Source organism: Tetrao urogallus (assembly GCF_951394365.1).
Source record: "Tetrao urogallus genome assembly, chromosome: 1".
In the NCBI taxonomy this organism is placed as follows: domain Eukaryota; kingdom Metazoa; phylum Chordata; class Aves; order Galliformes; family Phasianidae; genus Tetrao; species Tetrao urogallus.
Genome location: NC_136813.1, coordinates 110,639,670 through 110,659,944, shown reverse-complemented (window position 1 = coordinate 110,659,944; position 20,275 = coordinate 110,639,670). Strand labels below are relative to the sequence as shown.

Sequence of the window (20,275 nt, the reverse complement as noted above, 5' to 3'; positions counted from 1 at the left end):
TGCCAACATCACGGCCCTCGAGACAAAAAACAAAATACACAGGCACTCAACCTATGAGCCTGCAAGTCATTCATGTGAAGTTCTACAGAACGTCTATGAAAACTCAAGGAATTTCATTCAGATAATTCATATCCTAGCATATATTACTATTTCTCTGCCAATTCCTCATTTAAAAACTGAGCATCCCCTTCAACTCAGCATAAAAGCACTCATACTTCATGCTTCAGTAACGTCCCCAGTAAGAGATTTTCAAATCATTCAATAAGTGCTGACATCTCTGTGGTAGGGATTATTTATTGTTGCTTCAGGCTTAGCAGACTGTGACACACCATAGGAGAAAAAAGTGGTGTTATTCACCATAGGTGAAACCAGAGTGTTTTATTTAGCAGGATTAATTTTAATGCATGTACTTAACTACTAAAGGAGAGAGACTTACATAAGGATCCTTTCTACCTGTATTTCTGACTTCCTTCAAAATGCTTCCACTGATAAACATGCCTTCAAATATCCTCAACTAACTCTCCTGTATAGGGGACACGACTTTGTGCTACATACTACGTGGCTAAAATATAAATAGGGTTACATTCACTCAGTTGTTAGTACTTACGTTAACAGCAGACAAACTGAAACACAGAACCCAAAGTGCTGCATGATTTACCCAAGGATGAGTATTCAGATTTGGCTTCAGGACAAAACCACAGCTGTAAGCTGAACCAAAAGCCCAGAACCCACCCTCAACATTGATGAATAGTAGAGCTTAAGTTTAAACTAATGGAAATGTTTTGCTAAGTTACAAAATACCTTTTTTTTTTTTCTTCTGAGTTTTTAAAGTACATCCAGCTTTATCATCAACTTTTCTTTCTCCATTTTTGCATTTGCTATGTCCCAGCCAACAAAGGCACAGAGAATTGACATCTCTTGGCAGAACAGATCCAAAAAACAGGTGATAACAGAAATACTGGCAGCTAAACCTAGCCTTCTGGATGCTACCAAGTCACCTTCTCAGATTCAGAGGATGTAACAATGCTTTTTTCATACTAGTAGGACAATGGCAATTGACCTGGTACTCAAAGAGCTGCTATACCCTAAGAAAATTTGCAATTCCTCCAGTTATAGATTGAATCCTATAACAGGATGAAAAGCACAGCAGCATAGTAGCAGAGTCCTTAGCTACAGCAAGTAAGAATATACTCAAATGCAGCAGCTGTAGACACAAAAACAAAGGAAAGAATCCACTTACCCTTGGAGGACCTCAGGTACACAGGGAGCTCCAACAAGATACCCTTATCTCCACTGTCAACCCTTATATGAGGTCTGAAAAGGGGTGGATCCTGACTCCACCCCATCCAGACAATCAAGTGCACTGCTTGCACCTGAGTTCCCCTGGGTTGGCCCTGCCTTCCTACCAGGTGTTTAATCATTGTTTCAAGCTGTGACCTAGCATTTCTGCCACACATCCTAAAGCAGAAGTAATTTGCAGGGTAAGCTCTGCAAAATCATTGTGTTTCAGACTCAAGCAATGATTCATATTTGCAAAAGCAGTTCGTTTTGAACGCAAAGCTTTGGATACTTCAGAAATGCAGGATGCTGAAACATCAAGTCCAAATCGCAGGGACCATTACAATATTGTGAGAGCCCACACTGGGAGAGGAAGGGGAAAGAAAGAAGAAAACAGACATTAATGAAGCGAGGTATACTTAACTTGCAATTTACAACTGTTCTCCAGGAGGAAAGCATGCACAATATGACTAAAAAAACACCTTGAAGAAGACAAAAGATCAAGGCAAGAACTGAGGCAGAGTGTGGCATACAGCATATATTTTGTGAACCTCTTTTTGACAGGAAAAGGCATGGATGGATGGAAGTCATGCAGGAGATTTCAGCCCAGAGCACCCCTCTGCCTCAGGTTCTGAGACAATGACCCAGAAGAGTGCAGGAGGCACTTCTGAGCTTTGCATTTGCAAAAGCAGTCTACAGACGCGCCCTTGACTGGAAAGTGTTTTGGGAGCCAGTTTGTGTCGTTTTCATTTGTGCTGTTCACTACGAATCTGGCTGATCTGTGCCCAGTAGCAGAGGGCTTTTTCCCTGCTTGTTTGCCACGTGCCTAGTCAAACACCCAAGCCTTCTCAAAAAGCCTGTTTTGTTATTACAGCGCTATGCACCTGAAAAAAATGAGCAGTCATCCTAAAGCATCTCTGCAGCAGGCATAACATCCTGGCTGAACAATCTCCCAGATGCCTGAAAGTTTGTGAACCTGAGCTCTTGATGATCCCTGATCATTTGCGCTCCTCTTAAGGGCCTTAAAAAGCACGTGCTGAATTATGATGCCAGCTTCTTCTCTCATGACTGCCCTCCCCAGTCTTCATTTATATAGCTCAATTCCTGGTGCCTGTAACTCAGCACATAAGCAAGAATGTTCCTAATACTGTGTCAGTAAAACTGCAGAGAAAAGAGGGAAGGGGGGGGGGAAGGGGAGAAAAATAACAGGCTATGAAACTTTCTAAACAAAAGAGAAGCTGAAAATACCTCAGTCACAGAAGGACAAAGTTGGGCAGACCAGCTGACCTGGGAGTGGCATGGGTTCCTGTGGAGGGAAGGTTTTGCAGCCCACTGAAGGGGGAATACGGTACAGTGAGGATGTGAGGCATGAAAACGCCTTCTGAGGAAGTTACTGCTGCTTGGTCTCCCCTGATGGATGGGAGCCCAGGGCTGGAAGCACCTCACCAAGAAGCATTTGAGCTAGAGACTTCAGTTGCTGGTACATGCGTGATGTCTGGTCCTCTACCTGTCAGTGAGCAAAAGGACATTCCCTAAAAACTCCACAGTAGTGGACTGGAAAATTGGAAACTGCATTGCCCTTCTGTTGGGGTATGGGCAGGAGCATAAGGTGACGCCCAGGGGATTCCTACTGGATGAGAGAGAAGGATGGAGAATTGGCAAGCAGAGGGCGAGGCACAGGAGGGGCCCCACTTGTGGCTTTTTAGGTCGAGGCCACATAGGCTGCCAGCTCACCTGCATCACAAAGAACCAGCTTTCCTCACAGGCTTAAAATGCAGGTTACTTGAGGAGCTGCAGCCACACTCATCTGTCATATCGACTGCCTAAAATGGCGGCACCCCAGCAGGAGGACGGGCGTGGCCTGCCTCAGTGCCACAGATGTGTGCTCACTGGAGACTTGCAGGGAAGTGTCTGTAAGAATATACAAAAACAGGGAGCTCTTCCTTCTCTTTCTGCACTTTCAGTCATCGGGTAGAGCAGAAAGTGAAAGGTATCAGTCAGAAGTGCTTGGCTATTTCTGATAGAAGCAGAGGTCTGTCCGACCCAAAATGGCGGTGTGCCATGAGGGGGATGGTTTATATTTGAAGGGCCTTCTTCCCCAGGGAGGAGAGTGCTGTGTGCACCCAGCCGGCGGCTGCACGCAGGGCAAGGCACTGTGCTGCGGAAATGAGACCTGCAAATTTACAGTGGTGTTTCTTCCTTGTTGACCGGTGGTAAAAGCTATCCCCAGTGCAACTACTGCTTCTTAGAAGCAAACCTTCCCTTGCCAGAGCCCAGTTCTAAAAGCATTTATCAAAGCAACAGTGTTTCGAGGCATTGGGCTGGTTTTATCTTGCTGTGCATTTCCTCAGGCTAAACCAGACTCTGCAACAACAAAAACTTAGTTTGCTCCTCAGATGTCAGAACTTTCTGTGACACAAATCATGGCTGCTTTTACAGCAATAAGGAAATTGATTCTTCTGCCTGATCGTTCTGATCCTTTATCAGCCCTCTCAGTCCTCCTGCAGGGCTATCAGGAAAGCTAATTGGATTTTCTCCCAGGTTGTTTATTTGTGAAATAAAATTCCCGTTTGCATAACTAACTTCTTATGATCATTTATCTGTTACTGTAATGCAGTTCGAGGGAAAGCTAAGCAATTATCCAACCCATTAACCGTGAAGGAAGCGTAGCAAGTTGTGGCACAGAAAAGTCGTCACTTGCCTTTTTTTAGCATCTATAGACATTTTAATGTAGACTCAGCACCTGCTGTGGGGATCCAAGCAGCCAGAAGAGGGTAGTATACGTTAATTAATCAGCTTCATCTGGTGGTAAAGCAGAGCTATTTGCGAGAGAAACATCTACTGACATTTCTGGCTGCAAGGTAGAGAAAGGCAATACTGAGAAATTTGATAGAATTTGGAAAGGAAGATTTAAGTTAGAACTGTCAACAATTAGATTAATAGCATGCTACAGAGCTTTTCACCTTCTGCTGTTAGCTCCTGTTTGAGCAATGCCTCTTTCAACAGAAATGCATGTCTGAAACAACTTCATGGCTTTGCTTTCAGCTAAGAACAGCACACATTACTAAAACTAATAGCATCTTAAGGGCGTTCTGGTGTAGTGCCTTGCCTGCAGTAAATCTAAAAAGCCAGATGGGGATGTCATGAAACTGCATAGCACTGAAAGTGCCTTGAGGGTATGATTCAGGCCTAAGAACTTGAAAAAAACCACCACCTTCACACATGCTGTCTGACATTGCATGGGGTTTCTGCAGTTGACAGAGACTCAGAAAGGAAAATGTACGCCAGCATGGAGTACAAGGCAGGAGCATAGCTTATAATTCACATTAACATGTTTTACTGCTGCTCACTTCCTTTCTTAGTGCATAGCAAGTCCTCTGTGGATGAAAGCAGTGAATGGGGATTGACTGAGGAAGTAAAGAAGGAATATCCGAGTAAGTTATTATTTGCTTTATACTATTAGTAGTTGGATATTGCTGACAGGATCAGACTTCTGCTGTGATAGATGTTGTACTCTCTCATGAGAAAGGAAAAGCAACAACCTGAAAAAGGAAGCTCTTCAACAAACAAACAAACAAACAAAAGAACAAACAGAAAGTGAAAGGGAAAACAGATACAAAGATATGAAATGCCATGCTTAAGATCATATGGCCAGTGATTGGCAGAGCAATAGAAGACTCCTGACAACGTGCTTCTGGTGGAGCTAATTTAAATTCTCTCAGAGGTTAGTAAGTAAAAATGATTGGTTTGCACATTTACACCTTGGAAATGCACTGAAACCATAATACACCATTGATTCATATTTTATTAGTACTCTGCCTGAAGCAAAGTGGAAATGTAAGCTGATTTTTTTTTCTAGAATTACTTTCCCTCCGTCCTCTCAAAAATAACACATGCAGAAAACATCAGAACTTTTCATTTAACATTAGACTATAAATGCTAAACCAGACGCCCTTCACCTGCTGCTATAATGCAGCTGCTTTCTCAGCTTGAGCATTGTCCTTTATCCCTATAACACAGAAAGAGCACACAAGAGCTGAAGAAAGGAAAGGGACAGAGAATACCATATGCAAGCTGAATTAGGGTGTCAGACTAATCTCAACCCCTCTAAAAAGCTTAGTTTCAGGAAACCTTCATGTGACAAATTCAGAAAGCCTTTAAAGCAGCCCTGTCACTTCAAATCAATGGTTGCAAATTTGTCCACAATTTTCATGGACTTGGCTTTCAGTTTCAGAAAGGGCCCTTCTAAAACGACGTGCAAATATCCGGCTGCCATGTCTGCTTCAGTCAGTCCCATATCTCTGACCATTTTGATGTGAGGAAGGAGCAAAGCCAACTATAAAGATTCTTTCTGGATATCATTCTCAATGCAGGAAGGTTACAGTAATAAGCCAGTTCCCCTACAATTTCCTTCCTTTGCATTATGCATTTTGGTTTCTCTGGCACACAAGAGATACATTATGGAAAGTGATGCTTGATGGGGAGTATTCTGCGTACACATCCCTGTTCTGAGCTCAGTTCCTGGGGATCCTTTGCCATTTGCCATTTGTTTCTCTCTTGTTTGGCTGAGCTTTCCTTTTGAGCTGCCTGTCCATTAAAAGGAGTGTGAGGATGTCCACGCAGAGTCGACAAGTCTGACTAGAGGGGCTTCCCCTTGTGTTTCCATGCTGCCAGACGCAGTTGCCTGCAGAGGGATTTGGACGGATGAAGATGCAGTTGGTAAGGGTACATTACCCCTTAAAAACATGCTTGAAGTGTTGCTGTTCACCTCACTTCCCGGGTTGGTGACACTTACAGCACTGTTGCTCACTGACCACAGGCAAGGGTAATGGCTGGAAAAAAAAAAAGCAGTACAAACTGAATGACTTTTTCAAAACCTGCATAGGACTTACTTTTATGGTCAAGTGCATTATCTGCTCAAAAGCTGGTATCCCAATCAAGTTGCTGAACTAGACCAGCTTTGCAGATCTTATGTGAAAAACACAAGCAGCCATTATACTTGGTGACCCTGAAGACAGGCATGGAGAGAAACATGCAAATACATGTGATGCTTTAGGATTTAAGTGTGTCTGGTTTTGTTTTTTTTTTTTTTCTTAATGAATGTTTATATTTTAAATAATTTCACCTGATTTTCCTGGCATCTAAAATAAGGAAATTCATGCATTTATTTGGGGAAAGAAGGGGAAAATACTTAATTGGTTTTGTATGCCTAATAAGTTCTAGTCAATCCTAGAACTGATTACTGCCCTATTACCAATACTTCTATAATGCACCATGAATTAGCCTTTGTTATATCCCTGCAGTGGAGTAAGATCCTCATTTCATGCAAGAGAATACTGAGCAGCATGGAGAGAAAGACAGTTTGGCTTGAAAACTCTCACTGACCGCAGACACCTGAGTTTCAAGATTCTGGCTTTCAAAAGTGCTAGGGAAAAATAAAGCTCCCATTGATTTTATCTGGGCAGAAGGTAATCAGCTTGTCAAAAGGATCTGTCTGGGAATCTTAAGTTGGGTACCTGGGACATGTTTTAAAATCTGGATGCTGATTGAAGCATGAAATAAAGTGTGAATTACCAGGGCAGGTACAGTCCTAATGTGAACAGGTGCAGAGATTTCTCCCACTCATCCACATCGGCCTGTGAAAGATTGTTTTTCATTTGGGTTATTTAACGTGAGCAGACATGAAGCATGGAGTGGCAGATCATGGGAAGCTTCTTATCTTTGCAGTGTGGCAACACCACTGTTGTTTCAGCATACACTGAACAGGATTGAAAAGTTAAGGAGAAACAATCGCATCACACCAGGAATATCAGCCACTTTCTGTACTCTGAAGCATAAGAAAAAGCAGAGAAGCTGGAGACCATGGTGAGCCATGGTGGAATGAAAAGCCTTTAAAGCCTTTGACAGTGTCCCCCACAACATCCTCATAGGGAAAAGCTGGCTGCCCATGGTTTGGATGGGCATATCATCTGCTGGGTGAAACACTGGCCATATTGCTCTCTTCAAATACCTGAAAGGTGCTTACAACAAGAGTTGGGTTGGTCTCTTCTCACTGGTAACAGATGACAGGATGAGGGGAAATGGTCTCAAGTTGTACCGGGGGAGGTTTAGGTTGGATATCAGGAATAACTTCTTTACAGAAAGAGTTGTTAAGCACCGTAATAGGCTCCCCAAGGAGGTGGTTGAGTCACCATCCCTGGATGTGTTTAAAAACCATTTGGATGTGGTGCTCAGGACATGATTTAGTGGAGGGTTGTTAGAGTTAGGGTAGTATGGCTAGGTTAGACATCCTAATTCTCATTCCTATACTGAATCTCACTTGTATTTCTTCCTAAGATTTTCTTTACTAGATCTTTTAGTAATAAACAATAACAACAAAAAAAAACAACACCCTTTTTATTCTTCAAGTCATTAACAAACCCAATCAATTCTATAGAGCCCAGTTATGATTAAACATTCCATGTGTTGTAAATTGAATATGAAGAGCTCCATGATTTAAAAAAAAAAAAAAAAAAGGCTAAAATTACAGAGGCAAGCTGACATCTGTACAATTTATTTTTTGAAACCTCTGGAATACATGTTTATCTGGCATATTGTTTATTAGATAAAATACTGGAGAGACTTAGCAAGTGTGCGCACCTACTAGTAAGTGCTGACACTCATGTAGCATGGGCAAACTTTGCTGTCAGATAGGTCCTTCAGTTAAACAATATCTCCACTTTACACATGGAAAATTGAGGTTGTGATTCACCTAAGGAAGACCGTGTATGTAGAGGAGGTGGGAATTGGTTAAGAAATTAGGCATGAATGGAACCTTATGGCAGTCCTACTAGCCTCAGTGCTCCTAATACCAGCAGCTTTCCTGTAACCTTACCTGGGCCCCGGGCTGGCAGCTCCCTTGGTGTGTGGCACAGAGAGCAAATTAGCATGTGGAGAGGATGGCAAAGTCCAGCTGTCATGTCCTGAGAATACCTGAAGATTATTGCTGGAGCTCTCCAAAAAATTCACTTTGAAGGGAAAAAAAAAAAGAACAAATCCTCATGACGTGCATTTTTCCAAGGATCTTTTGATTAATGATGACTGCTATATTACTGGCAATGTTTTGGTACACATTTCTTTATAGGTTGAGTTTTCAGTTAAGTAGGATGCTTTGCTAAATTATAGCTAGCAAACAGATTACTTTATCCTTACTCCTGTTTCTGGTCAATTTCATATGATCAAAGTAGATCCAGTTTCTGTATCTCCACCCCCAGATCTAGAGAGCAGGTGGGACATGAAAGATCTCCTGGCAATACCAAAAAGCCCTCACCTCAAATCAACAACTGCCACATCCCTAAGGACTGCTCTGACTTGAGAGAGCAACTGTTTTGTGGCACATCACTAAAAAGAGGGCTTGTAATGGTTTGATACTTATATATAACTGAGAGAAGGACTTTGAGCAAGATCATTCACTCTTATTTACAATTAGCAGTTACAGTGCACCGAACAATTCTGTTCCACTTCTTCTGTTGCCTTAACCGTACCCTCTGCATTCAGTGTTCAGCGCAGATTGTCACAGATACTCACACTGCTCTTCCCCAGTTTCAGCTTTCAATTGTTTTACTGCTTAGGGTTACCAAAGCAAGGGTCGGTCAGGGTGAATGTTTCCTGGAAGCAAAGCAGTTGTACCTGTAGGTGAATGATTTCTTTGCATGTAGGAAGGTGGGTATGGAGCAGCCCGATGCCCTCGCAGTGCTGAATATCGCTCACAGCCGTGGGGAGCGTGTGGAGCTGGCAAAGGTAAAGGTGCAGTATACTGGTAATTAGAGCTTCCTGATGCACACATTGTATCTGGGTTGGAAATCAACCAGCCACCCACTTTGAAGGGAAAGACAAGAATATTATTGCACTAAAACATTGCAGTTCAATAACGTAGCCAGGCTTCTTGCACACCAGCTGAGCCTCAGAAATATCAAACCCATGCCAAAACACTGCTTCATGGAGCAACTGACAAGCAGAAAACAACCAACCAAAAGAAAAAAGCCCACCAAAAAATCCCACCACTAAAAACAAGACCTGAAAACACACTAAGAGAAAACGTCACTAATGTCAAAGAATAAACGAAAGAAAAGCTGATCATCATTGGAATGAACACAACATCTTCTCCCTCATTTTAATTTTTGTCCTGCTTAATGATGACAGTTTTATGGGGGACAAAAATACAGTTATAAATACAAAACAAGTGGAGAGAAAGCCCTTAAAATTCCATATATAATTTTTTTTTTCCTGGATTCCATTTACATCAAAAATTGGATCATATGAAAAATGATCCTTCTGCAGAAACTGATTTCCTACTGAAGTTATTTCAATCGTTATTTAGTTTAGACAGCCCTTTTCTGCAAAGGCAGTTCAAGGCTCAGTGAACTGCTGCTCTGATCCAGTTAAGTAGATCCCAGCTTCCCAGCATCTATCTACACAAAATCTCCAGCTCACATGAACAGAAGCCTTACAGTGAGAGTATGTCATATGTTGACCTTCAGAGACTGCTTCTGGTGCATCCTTGGGATGGTTTCTGAAAGGGAAAACATCTAGCAGTAAAACTCCTTATTGCAAAATTAGTAAAGAAGTTTTAAAAACTCAAAACTAGTCATGCACACACGAAAAAAGACTTTTCTGCACTCTGTCATAAAGGAAACAATTATGTTACACAGCATCCCGAGCCTGAAAAGCTAGGTCTAACTGCAGGACACCTGGGACTTCCTGCATCTCACTCAGTCTAAAGCAAGGCTCTGCCTCCTGCTTAGGGCCATGAGACAAAGGCAGCATTTGCCCTCTGCAACTGAGAATTGAGACACAGCAGCTCCAAGAGTGGAAAGGAAAGAAATAGTGATTCTCCTGCAGGCATATGGGAGACGTCATTTTAGAAGACGCAGCAGACCTGGACAAAATTTATTAGCAATGATGGATGGGAATTGATCATTTGGATGCCTCAGTGTGTTAGTACAGATGAAGTGAATCTTTGTAAAATAATTAAGCCACAGTCCGTTTCTGGTGGCAGAAGCATCTCTACCATAGTGAGCACCTGCAGGTTACTTTTAATAAACACATCATAGAGTATCACACAGGTTCAGCAATAGCAGTGTGTCTATGTTACCAGTAAAGCACAATTTCACTTTAACTATATGCTTTTTGAAGTATGCAGCATTTTTTTTCCCTGACCTATTGAATTATGGTATTCACTGGAGTCTAAGTACAATGTAGTGAACATATGAGGTGTACAACATCACTGGGAAAACTCATACCCATCTCATTTCATGTGTCCTTCTGTCTTGAAGAGACTACTCATCCACATTAGGACATCTCATGGTGACTATTATATAGTCTCCCCACTAGTTTCAGTGGGGTGACTCTAGACTTAAGACAATAGAAACAAGATTAAGTTATGTATAATTTATTTTTTCCATGGTGACATCACAGTTTTAAACCATATCAGCAACCAAATACTACTGGAGCTGAAAAAGATCAACTCACCTTTCTTTTGCATCCAGGAAGGCTTTGGCAAAGGGATTATACTTGATTTTGAGAGCTGTTATCTTGAGTTTACAGAAAACAGGGCACGTTAGTGAAGGCAACTTGGAATAGAGAGTTGAAACAACATCTTCCAGAGAAAACTAAGTGGAACTGCCATGGCTAGACAAACAAAATATATCCCCACGTATTGTTTTCCAAGAGTGGTTGGAGGGAGATTTGCTCTTTGCTTAGTGCTGTGTACTGATCAGTGCCACAGGCAGCACACCAAAAGGGGCAACTTAATTGTGTGGTCTAGTCTGGTAATTCCTGTGGGATTGTGAAGCCTTTTGAGAGAACTGAGAAGAGAAACAAATACAAATCAAATTTGCAGCCAAGAGATATGGCAGATGAGTGAACAATTGTCACAATCCAAATTATCCCTCAATTCCAATTTTAGAGTAGAAAAGAAATTTTCCTTTAGAATGATATGTCTTTCCATAACTGTATGCATTTTAAGGAGAGGGAAGAACTATGATTATCATTAAAACTGTTGGTCATTACTATAGAAAGATATGTGAACTGACTGTAGGTTTTTTACAGTAAGAGATTGGGATGCCAGGATAGATGGACCAATCTGGAATAGCAGTGGCAGAATATTAAGCTAAATCTGGCTTAGTACTGCAGCCAGACCTTGGACTGAATAGTTTTCAACTGCAGAAAGAAGACAGTATTAGAGTGGGTGGAGCATTAAACTGCATGGGACTAGTAGTGAAATGGGGAAAGGACCAGTTTATACACGCTGATCTTGTAGTTAATAGGCTTCTAACATATATCTCATCAATGATACCCAAGAGTACAGTGTGGCATCTGCCTACCTCTTCGTTTTGATAGGCAGTCACAGCTATGAACTGAGTCTCAGGGAAGGAACAGTTCATCACCATCCGGTGGGGGCCTCCTACACGAACTATATGTACTTGAGGCTCGTATTTATGCAGGGAGTTCAACATTATCTGCAGAAAACAAAACAGAAAGACCTCAGTGACACTCCGGTATCCATCCCGCAGCTGTTTTTTCATTCTTGCTCTATAATAGACCAGATTAAACCCCTCCAGCTTATTGTTATTGAAAGCAGAAGGGCAGGTGCCTTCCTAATTCCTGGCAAACTGCATTGAACAGAGTGGGCTTGGATTTAAAGATTTTGATACAGCAGCATATGTGTTAGTAGCCACAGCCTTCACACCACCGCGCTTCCACTGCACTAGAGGTTGTTCAGTCAGTTAAAGAGCAATCTCTATTCTGCTTCTGCTATCTGAAAGAGTCAGAATTATCATCACAGAAAACAAGGCCAGGATAGAGCTGAGGTAGTCACCTCTCATCTTTCTGGGCAAGATTTACCTAAACAAGCCTTGGCAAGCGTCTCTACTCTAGCATTTAAAGCTGTGTATAATGGTTATTCTACAGAATACCTTCCTCAGGAAGCCTGTTTCATTACTTAATTATCTCTAATGCAACAAAACATATTTAAAATTAAGAAAAAAAATGTATTTTGGAAAGTGCTATGTGTATATATATAGATGGAATAGGGGCCAATAGCTGACTAACAGTGCTTTCTGCTAATATTTTCTAATAACACCACAAAAGGGGAAGCTGAAACACCGTGGAGATGTGGTTTACCTTAACACTGCTGCCAAAACTTAAAACAATTGTTTGCCATTTAGTTGACTTTTCTTTGGATTGTTTCTCCTTTAGGTTTTCCACCTTTCCTTTCTACTTTCTCCTTCTTCCCTTGCCCATATATAAGATCTCGTTCCTGTCTTTCCCATCAAGGTTTCTTTGACCTTCCAAACTATCTTTTCGTTGTTCCTGTCCCTCTCTTTCTACAGTGCATACATTTAGACTTTTAACTTTTCTAAGGTCCTGAATGCAGGATTAGAATTTGCAAATTCAGATCCTATTTTATGTTACACAGTAAGTCCTGTGTGCCAATTCTGTGTGTTACTTTATAAAAAGTCAGGTCATCTTTCTGTTCTTCAGTCTCTAAAAACTGAGATAATTTCCTACCTAATTAAGGCACTAGGCTTATGAAGGTACCTCACAAACCAAATGGAAATAATGGGTAGAGAACACACAAAATTTACACAGGAAAAAAAAAATTCTGGGCTGACAAGTATCATCCAACGTAGGAGTTTTGTACAAAAACAAGCAAACAAAAGGTCTTGTGCAATATTTTATCTTTAGATGCATCATCAAAAACAAAATATGAGGCAAAAGTAATTTTCCTGTTTGCATTTTTAAGGGGTTCAAAGAGAAAGTCACTTATTTCTGGTACATGTGGTTTCTTTCCAAAGGCCAAAGCTGATTCAATAGAATATTGATAATTATCATGATGCAGAAGCAGACATAGTAATTATTTCATTTAGGAGCAGCCTTTTATTCTGCTATCTGACTCCTGCCAACATTCCACTTACACCAAACAACATGGGGGAACACAACAAAAACCTAATACCCGTGACCATTCTTTCCCCCTTCTCTGAAGTCCTATGTAAAAGAAAAAAAAATTAAAAAAAACCAGCACACAAGACCAACTCTCAAAAGCCCCCTGATGATTAAGTAAACCACAGCACTCTGTTTCTCTTAACATCAAGAAGTCCATTAAAATCTGAAAGCGCCAATTAAGGCCTGTTTATTCCTGTTTACATGTGGCCTCCAGAGAATAATTGGCATCTGTGGGTGAAGAGGACTGTAAGGGCCTCTATAATTACATAAATGCACCCTTGATATTTCTTGATTGGTAGGTGCTTGCAATCGAAGCCAAGAGGTGTATGGGGAAACATCAGGCCATACCCATACCTGCCCACTCCCATTGAGCTTGTTGGTAAGTTTGACTTTGCTGAAGGAGATGGCAGCTTTCATCCAGTGGGCCCCAAAGTTGGGAGAATCTGGGTGGATGTAGACACAGCTGTGGTTTGGTGGCTCCGGTTTCCCAGCTGGCACCCATTCTCCATTGACGTACTTCCAGCGGTGGCCATCAGTCGGGGCAAAGTCTAACAGGAAAGAATACATGGCGTTGGGGTCCAAGCCTGATACGCTGATCTTCAAAACAGGGAACATGCGCCTGTTCAAGAAACAAAAAGGGGAGATACCATTAGAAACCGATTTTGAAAGGCTCGTCTTAGTGAGTTTGTGGCCGGCAACCCACAGATTAGGTCAAGGAACATCCTCCCTCCCCATTTCTCTCTGTATAGCTACAGAAAAGTCTCCTAAAGTTTAATCCTTCTTTTTATTTTTAAAATTTTGGAAAAATATGTAATTGCTGAAGTAGGGTACTCAGGTCTTGATCTAGATTTGTGAATGTGTTCTGTTTATGAACTGTGTATAGTGTCAGCAGCATCTATTGGATATGGACACGCTAAGTACCATCCTTAGGTCTGAGACAAGAAGGCGTGAATAGGATTGAACAGACTCAAATATGATCAAGAAGCTGAAGCCAAACCACAGATTAACTGCATTAATTATGGAATCCTGCAATAAATTGCATTTTGGTGCTTTTATTTTCCTGCAGAACATTGTCCAGTGGCCAAGTTCTACTTTGTCTCGCTCTGTATATCTCCTCTAAAATCATCTTGCCATTTCCAACCCTTAGGACATAATCCCAGGCAGATAACCACCACAAACAATATACAAAGATTTTTCTTCTTTCTTTGGAAGGGATAGTTCCATGGTCTCTGTGAGCTAAATGATTCACTTTCCTCTGACTCATTTCCTGTGGCTCATCTACTAAACTCCAGTATCTGTCACTTAAGTAACAGTTTCCAGGTAGCAGTACTCAAGTGCACTAATAATTTGGCTGCACTTACCTTGTGTAAAATTATTTATTTCCTGATTATTTACTTCATGATTAGTCAGGCATGACTTAACATTTAATAAAATGCCTTTTATCTCATCTTCCATCATCTTCCATATATTTCATTACCTTTTCCTTGAAAATACATCCTGAAGTCTTATTAAAGGGTATATTAAAGGCTATATTATGGGTATATTAAAAATCAGTTAGCTGAAACAGTTAACTGTAGTTTTTTCCCTTTTTTAAAAAGAAGTATTCTCATACTGTTCCACCATCAGTACATTCATCTCCAGTTTGAGAAGTCTGGCCCTTGCTGACCAACCTGTGCTTGGCCATTCTTTCAGTCATCTGCTCCCTTCCTTCCATATTCTTCATCCTCATCAGTTTGATCACATTCTTACACTTACAGTTCTACCGTAGATGCAATGCTGTCCATTACTAAGGGCTCTAAACATGTATCATCCAGAATTCCCACCATCTTGTGCATATAAAATTAAAATACTGTCCTCATTTAGTTTTGGGAAAACACTTTGAAGCATCTTTGTCCTTGATTCCAACGCCCCCTTTTCTTAACTCCCATTTATTTATTATGCCTTCCTTTGTAAAGGAGATTTGCAGCAGTACACAGAGGTAGACTTTCATCAGTTTTCTTTCTGTTCCAATACTTGTGATTACAGCTTTGAATTGGCATCTCAGTGCCTGGACAAGTCTATAGCAATGGAATTAGTAGGGCTCTCACAGTTTCAGGAACTGGGAAAAGTAGCAGAACAGACATCTCCCATCAAAGATACCTTACTCATTACGTTTCTTAGGTTGTGGCATCATACACATCATTACATGAAGAATTATTGTACTTACTATATATCACCTCCTACTATGCTTATATAAACATGAGGTCTCCTGGCCCCAGAAACATCCACACTGACTCCTCCTGGAAACCAACAGTTTGCCACCTCTTTATGCATAGGACAGTAAGACTTCAAGCTTCTTTTCTCTAGAGATACAGAGATTAGTTACACCTCAGCCATTGTTTGAGGTCCATGGTCATGGTAGCTCTCTAGGCTTTGTTAGGCAGTAGTGCAAAATGTCCAAAATCCACTCTCTCCAGTGACACCAAAAGGCCCCTGCACTCATACTCTTCAGCAGGATTCACCTGCAGACTGCTGACCATCTCCTTTGCCTCTTACAACATCCTACTCCTTACCTTTCTAGACGTACATTCAGCACCTCCTGCCCACTCTCTCTGATTTGAGGGAGTTTTTTCATTTGGTATGAGTACTTGGTGACTCAGTGCCAATGCAACACTGAGAAAGATATGCTGAACCATGATCTTTCTAAGTAGAAGTTTAGCCAAGAATTTATTCACTACATTTAACATGTCTTTCTGACCAGATGCCCCCTTCTTTCAAATAGGAACATGACTAAAATTGTGGATGCACTGCACCCTGCACAGCCAGGTCACCCGCAGCCCTTCTTCAAAGTAACAGGCTTACGTATTTAGCTGAAATTGAAACAGAGGGGAAAATTCATCCTGAAAAAATTTAATTTTGCTAGATTTCTCAGAACTATTTGTTAGTTCTTCTGCACACAAAGCAAAATTCTCTGCCTTTCTACTTGAGAGGCTTGAGTTTATCCCCAGAAGAAGCAGATCAGCATCAACTCTAACCTCCTGTACCACATAAGTTACAGCGCTTTCCTGTATTAATCTTTGCCACACACACAATTAATCCCCAACTCATTTGGATCAGCATGTTTGATTGTACAGGCCTTAATGATGGAAGACCTACCACCTCAATTGTTGAGCAGATAAACGGCTTTACTGTTCAAATCGCATGCTGTAGCATGGCAAATGAAAATTTCCACAAATTTGTTTCAGTCAGAAGTGATTCCAGTGATCAGGTAGGTGCACATGTGACCTCTGTTACTGCAATAGCTGAGTATTTCCATCTCTTCCATTTATTTAGAGAAGATCTGCTACAATTACTCCATGGTATGAAGCTTCAGTGGGAAGATGTTTGGTATCAAATCTGAATGTGTAGTAAAGAGTAAAGTTGCTTTAACATCTAAGCCTTTCCCCACATCCCCTTCCGTGTTTGCCTGCACTGACCCAGTACTGATTCTCCCCGCATATAAAGGGGAATAGAGGCTCTTTCCTGCCTCTGCACAGTAATGTGGATGATGCAGAATACCGCTGAAATGGTATCAACGTTGTAAGAAAACTTGCTCAGTCAGCATACGGGTTGTTTAAATGTTGAAATGCCAATACCATAAATCTGAGTAAAATAGGAGACTGATTCCAGCACCCTTTGCTGCATCCTTTGAGATACATCTTGTGATACAGCATGCAGTTTAATTTCACTGTATCTGTTCTATTAAAAACACATCCATCATCCCTGTGTCCCTAGGTGTTTTGCTGTGGCAGGCGATTCATATAATGAAGCAAAGTGTAGCTATGGAGAAGTATCTACATATTAACAGTGAAGGTGGTTCAGAACATTTTGGGACTCTCAGTACCAATTAGAGATGACTCAATCACAGCAGATAGAACTGTGCATGCTAGAAATTCACATTTGAGAATCGTATCAGACAGCCTTTCATTCTCCACTATGTTCCCGCATCAAGTTTCAATTTAATTTCTGAATTTTGCTAATGATATTTCCACACAAATTGCCCTTCATTTTCAAACACTCAAGCTCAGGCTGGCTTTTCCTGTTAATCTTAGAAAACAGTTCTCAAAAGTGCTCACATATCCTTCAAGAAGAATGTCTGAGTTGGTTCTATCACTGTAAGCAGCAGCAGAATTAGATCAATGTTTTTTCTTTTGAGAATCCCTTTAGAGACTGCCACTGAAGAGTTCTGAGCCTGGAAAAAAGCTCAGGATTTACAGGGAACTGTCCCAAGTTTGTCTCCTTTTGAAAAGCATGGAGTTGTTCAGAGGGTTTTGCAGCAGCCACTGTCTGTTCCATTTTCTCACTGTGCTGGTTGTTTTGTTAAGGGAAAATACTTTCAGAAATGAAAGAGAGCCTTTTTTCTTCTTCTTTTTTTTTTTTTTTTTTGTAGTCATTAATGCTACAGAATCTTCATTATTAGGATTCATGCAGATTGTTAAAATACTCTTAAACAAATTTAGTCTGAGACTGCTATAGTTTGATCAGATAGAAAGAACGCGTACCTGCCCCCACTGGCACTAGCTTTAGGAAAAATAAGAGCCAGCTGATAAGGTCAGTGCTAAGTAAGAATGAAGAAAAATAAATAAGCTTCCACGATTAAAATGTAACATTGGATATTCAAATGATGATGGATTTTCATCCCAGCAGCAGCATAAAAAGATTATGTACATGCACTCACCTAGACATTTTAGAGAGAAAGAGTATCACCTGCAATCACAACATACGTTAGCACTGAGGAAAGAAACTGAAAAAAAAAAAATAACCCACAACCTGCTGGTAAGGCACAATCCTTTGTATCCATTTAATTAATTTGGTGCAAATTTATTCTCATCTTGGTTACTTATGCTGACAAGGAATGTTTAAATCTACATTACATTAAGTGAAAATCCACTCAGAAGTTTGCTTTAGCCCAACAGCAACTATAAACATTCAAATTAAACAAAAGCAGCTTCTTGGTGTAAAGAAGAAGAACAGAAGACAACATCTATCCTTATAGATTCCTAAGAATCAGAGTAATGATAAGCAATGATATTTTGGAAGCAGAACTGTTCTCTTAGTAGAAGAACCTAGCTGAGCTAGCAGACAAGATTCTTCCCCTCTTAATTGCTTTCCCTGACAGGCTGCAGGCAATAGTAATCTTTTCCACAAGTTCTGTTCAACCAAAATCTCTGCAAAACTGATGGAACACACACCATGAGCATAAAGCTTTTCTCTCATCTCTTAATCTTGCTCTCCCATGCAGATATTCCTTGTGAAAGAAACATGCGTGGAGGGAGGGATGGGAGAAGATGGCAGAGGTGGCAAGGGTAGAGTAAGTACTACTGTAAACCTTAGTACTGCTGTACAGGAAAACTTTCCTCTAGTCATTACCTGGACTCTGTTGCCTTCCCAGATCAGTGCAGAGCCTATCTGGAGAGCCAGTATCCAATTCAGAATTAACATTCTTTTCTCCGGGTTTTGCACTCAGCAAATAGAAAGATATGTGATCCCCTTATATCACAATTTGTTATTTTTTTAAAGCTCTGTATGTCAGCCAGTATTCTACGGTGCTTACTAAGTACACCAGCAACAACTACAGAATTGTGAGGCACAGTTGTGGGACCACACAGATCTGGACCGCACATACAAGCCACAGAGCACAGCTGGATTGTACCCTTTTCTAGTACAGATTGTACGTGCAGACTGTTAACCTCCAAAGCCTGAGAAACAAGAACAGCAACGGGGAGATAACAGCACTGGTCTGCTTCTGTACAGTCCTTTGAGATCTACAGGTAGGAATGTGGTAATAAACATTAATGACTGGTAGCACAAGAAGCAATCCAGAAGATTTTGAGAGATAGTGTCCACACCTTGGTGAAAGTTCCCTTTTTGTCAATGCATTTCTCCAGCACGTTTCACAAGCAGGAATAAAGTGTGGCAGGAATGGCTTCACAGAAAGGAGCGGGGACACCCCAATTCTGTCCCTACCCTGCTTTTAGGGGACCACACTGCTACATGCTCACTGCAGTTCTCTCTAGCCTATGCACACGCTACTTTCTATTACACCTCTTCACACCCCCCGGCTGTCACCCACCCTTAGCACACAGTGCTATGCAGATCACTCACCTGCCATTCTTGGTCACAATCATCTCGTTGGTGACTTCTCTGAATCTCTGCCAGAGGGTAGCATCCTCTAAGACAACCTGAAGCTGCTTCTCAGTGGGGTCACCTTTGTCTCTCCCTGCCCGGAGTTCACTCTCCACGACGCTGAGCAGCCTGGAGACGGTGCAGTCAGTGGGCTTTTTGCAACCCAGGTCTGCCATAATGACTTTACTGCCAGAAACTTGGGGTGGCTGTTAAAAGACAGAAATAGGAAGCTAAATCAAAAAGCAAGTCAGATCGTTGGGCACAGCCTGAGAAACGTGCCCTCCTCACTCTTTTGCCACTGACTAGCTCGTTCCTCTGGAAGTCCCAATGGGCAGTGACACCAGCGTGTGCAGGTTTATGCACACACTCCACACAAAAAAAAGGACTATCTCCTAATTACCTGTCAGACGGTCAGGTGGGTGGCAGGCTGATGACTCAATTGGCTGCCTTGAAAGAAGAGTCCTCCATCCAAATTAGCATGCTTTTATCTTTTTTCAACCTGAAGTGGGTCTAATTGTTCTGCTTGAGAACCAGGTTTCCATTAATGAAAATTATTTCATTTCCAGACTGAAACAATGCATGGAAATTGCATTCTCGCTGATGCGGACTCTAGCTGAAGGAGCTAGTAACAATCAAGACAGTTAAACAGAGAAGACAGTCTTAAAGATAGAAGAGGATAGCCTTATTTTCACCCAGCATGTTGAATAAACACATTAACTTCATTACTCAACAATCTCCAAGTTCCTAAATTAACATGTTAGATTGCAAAAGGAAAAAGTAGCATATTACACTCCACTGTTGATTCCTGCTCTGTCCATCCCTTGGACCCCAGTTTCATTCACAGAATGTCTGTGGCACCTTAACGTAT

General features: G+C 41.3%; 1 protein-coding gene across 1 annotated transcript; it reads right to left on the bottom strand.

Moving 5' to 3' along the window:
• Positions 1 to 5,872: 5,872 nt before the first annotated feature.
• TBX19 (T-box transcription factor 19) lies at positions 5,873 to 19,583 on the bottom strand (the record flags this gene model as incomplete). Its single annotated transcript, XM_079541090.1, has 8 exons — positions 5,873 to 6,110; positions 8,153 to 8,285; positions 8,947 to 9,048; positions 9,768 to 9,829; positions 10,789 to 10,850; positions 11,643 to 11,777; positions 13,618 to 13,882; positions 19,387 to 19,583. The coding sequence occupies 8 exons, from the start codon at positions 19,581 to 19,583 to the stop codon at positions 5,873 to 5,875; spliced, it is 1,194 nt and encodes a 397-aa protein (XP_079397216.1).
• Positions 19,584 to 20,275: the final 692 nt, after the last annotated feature.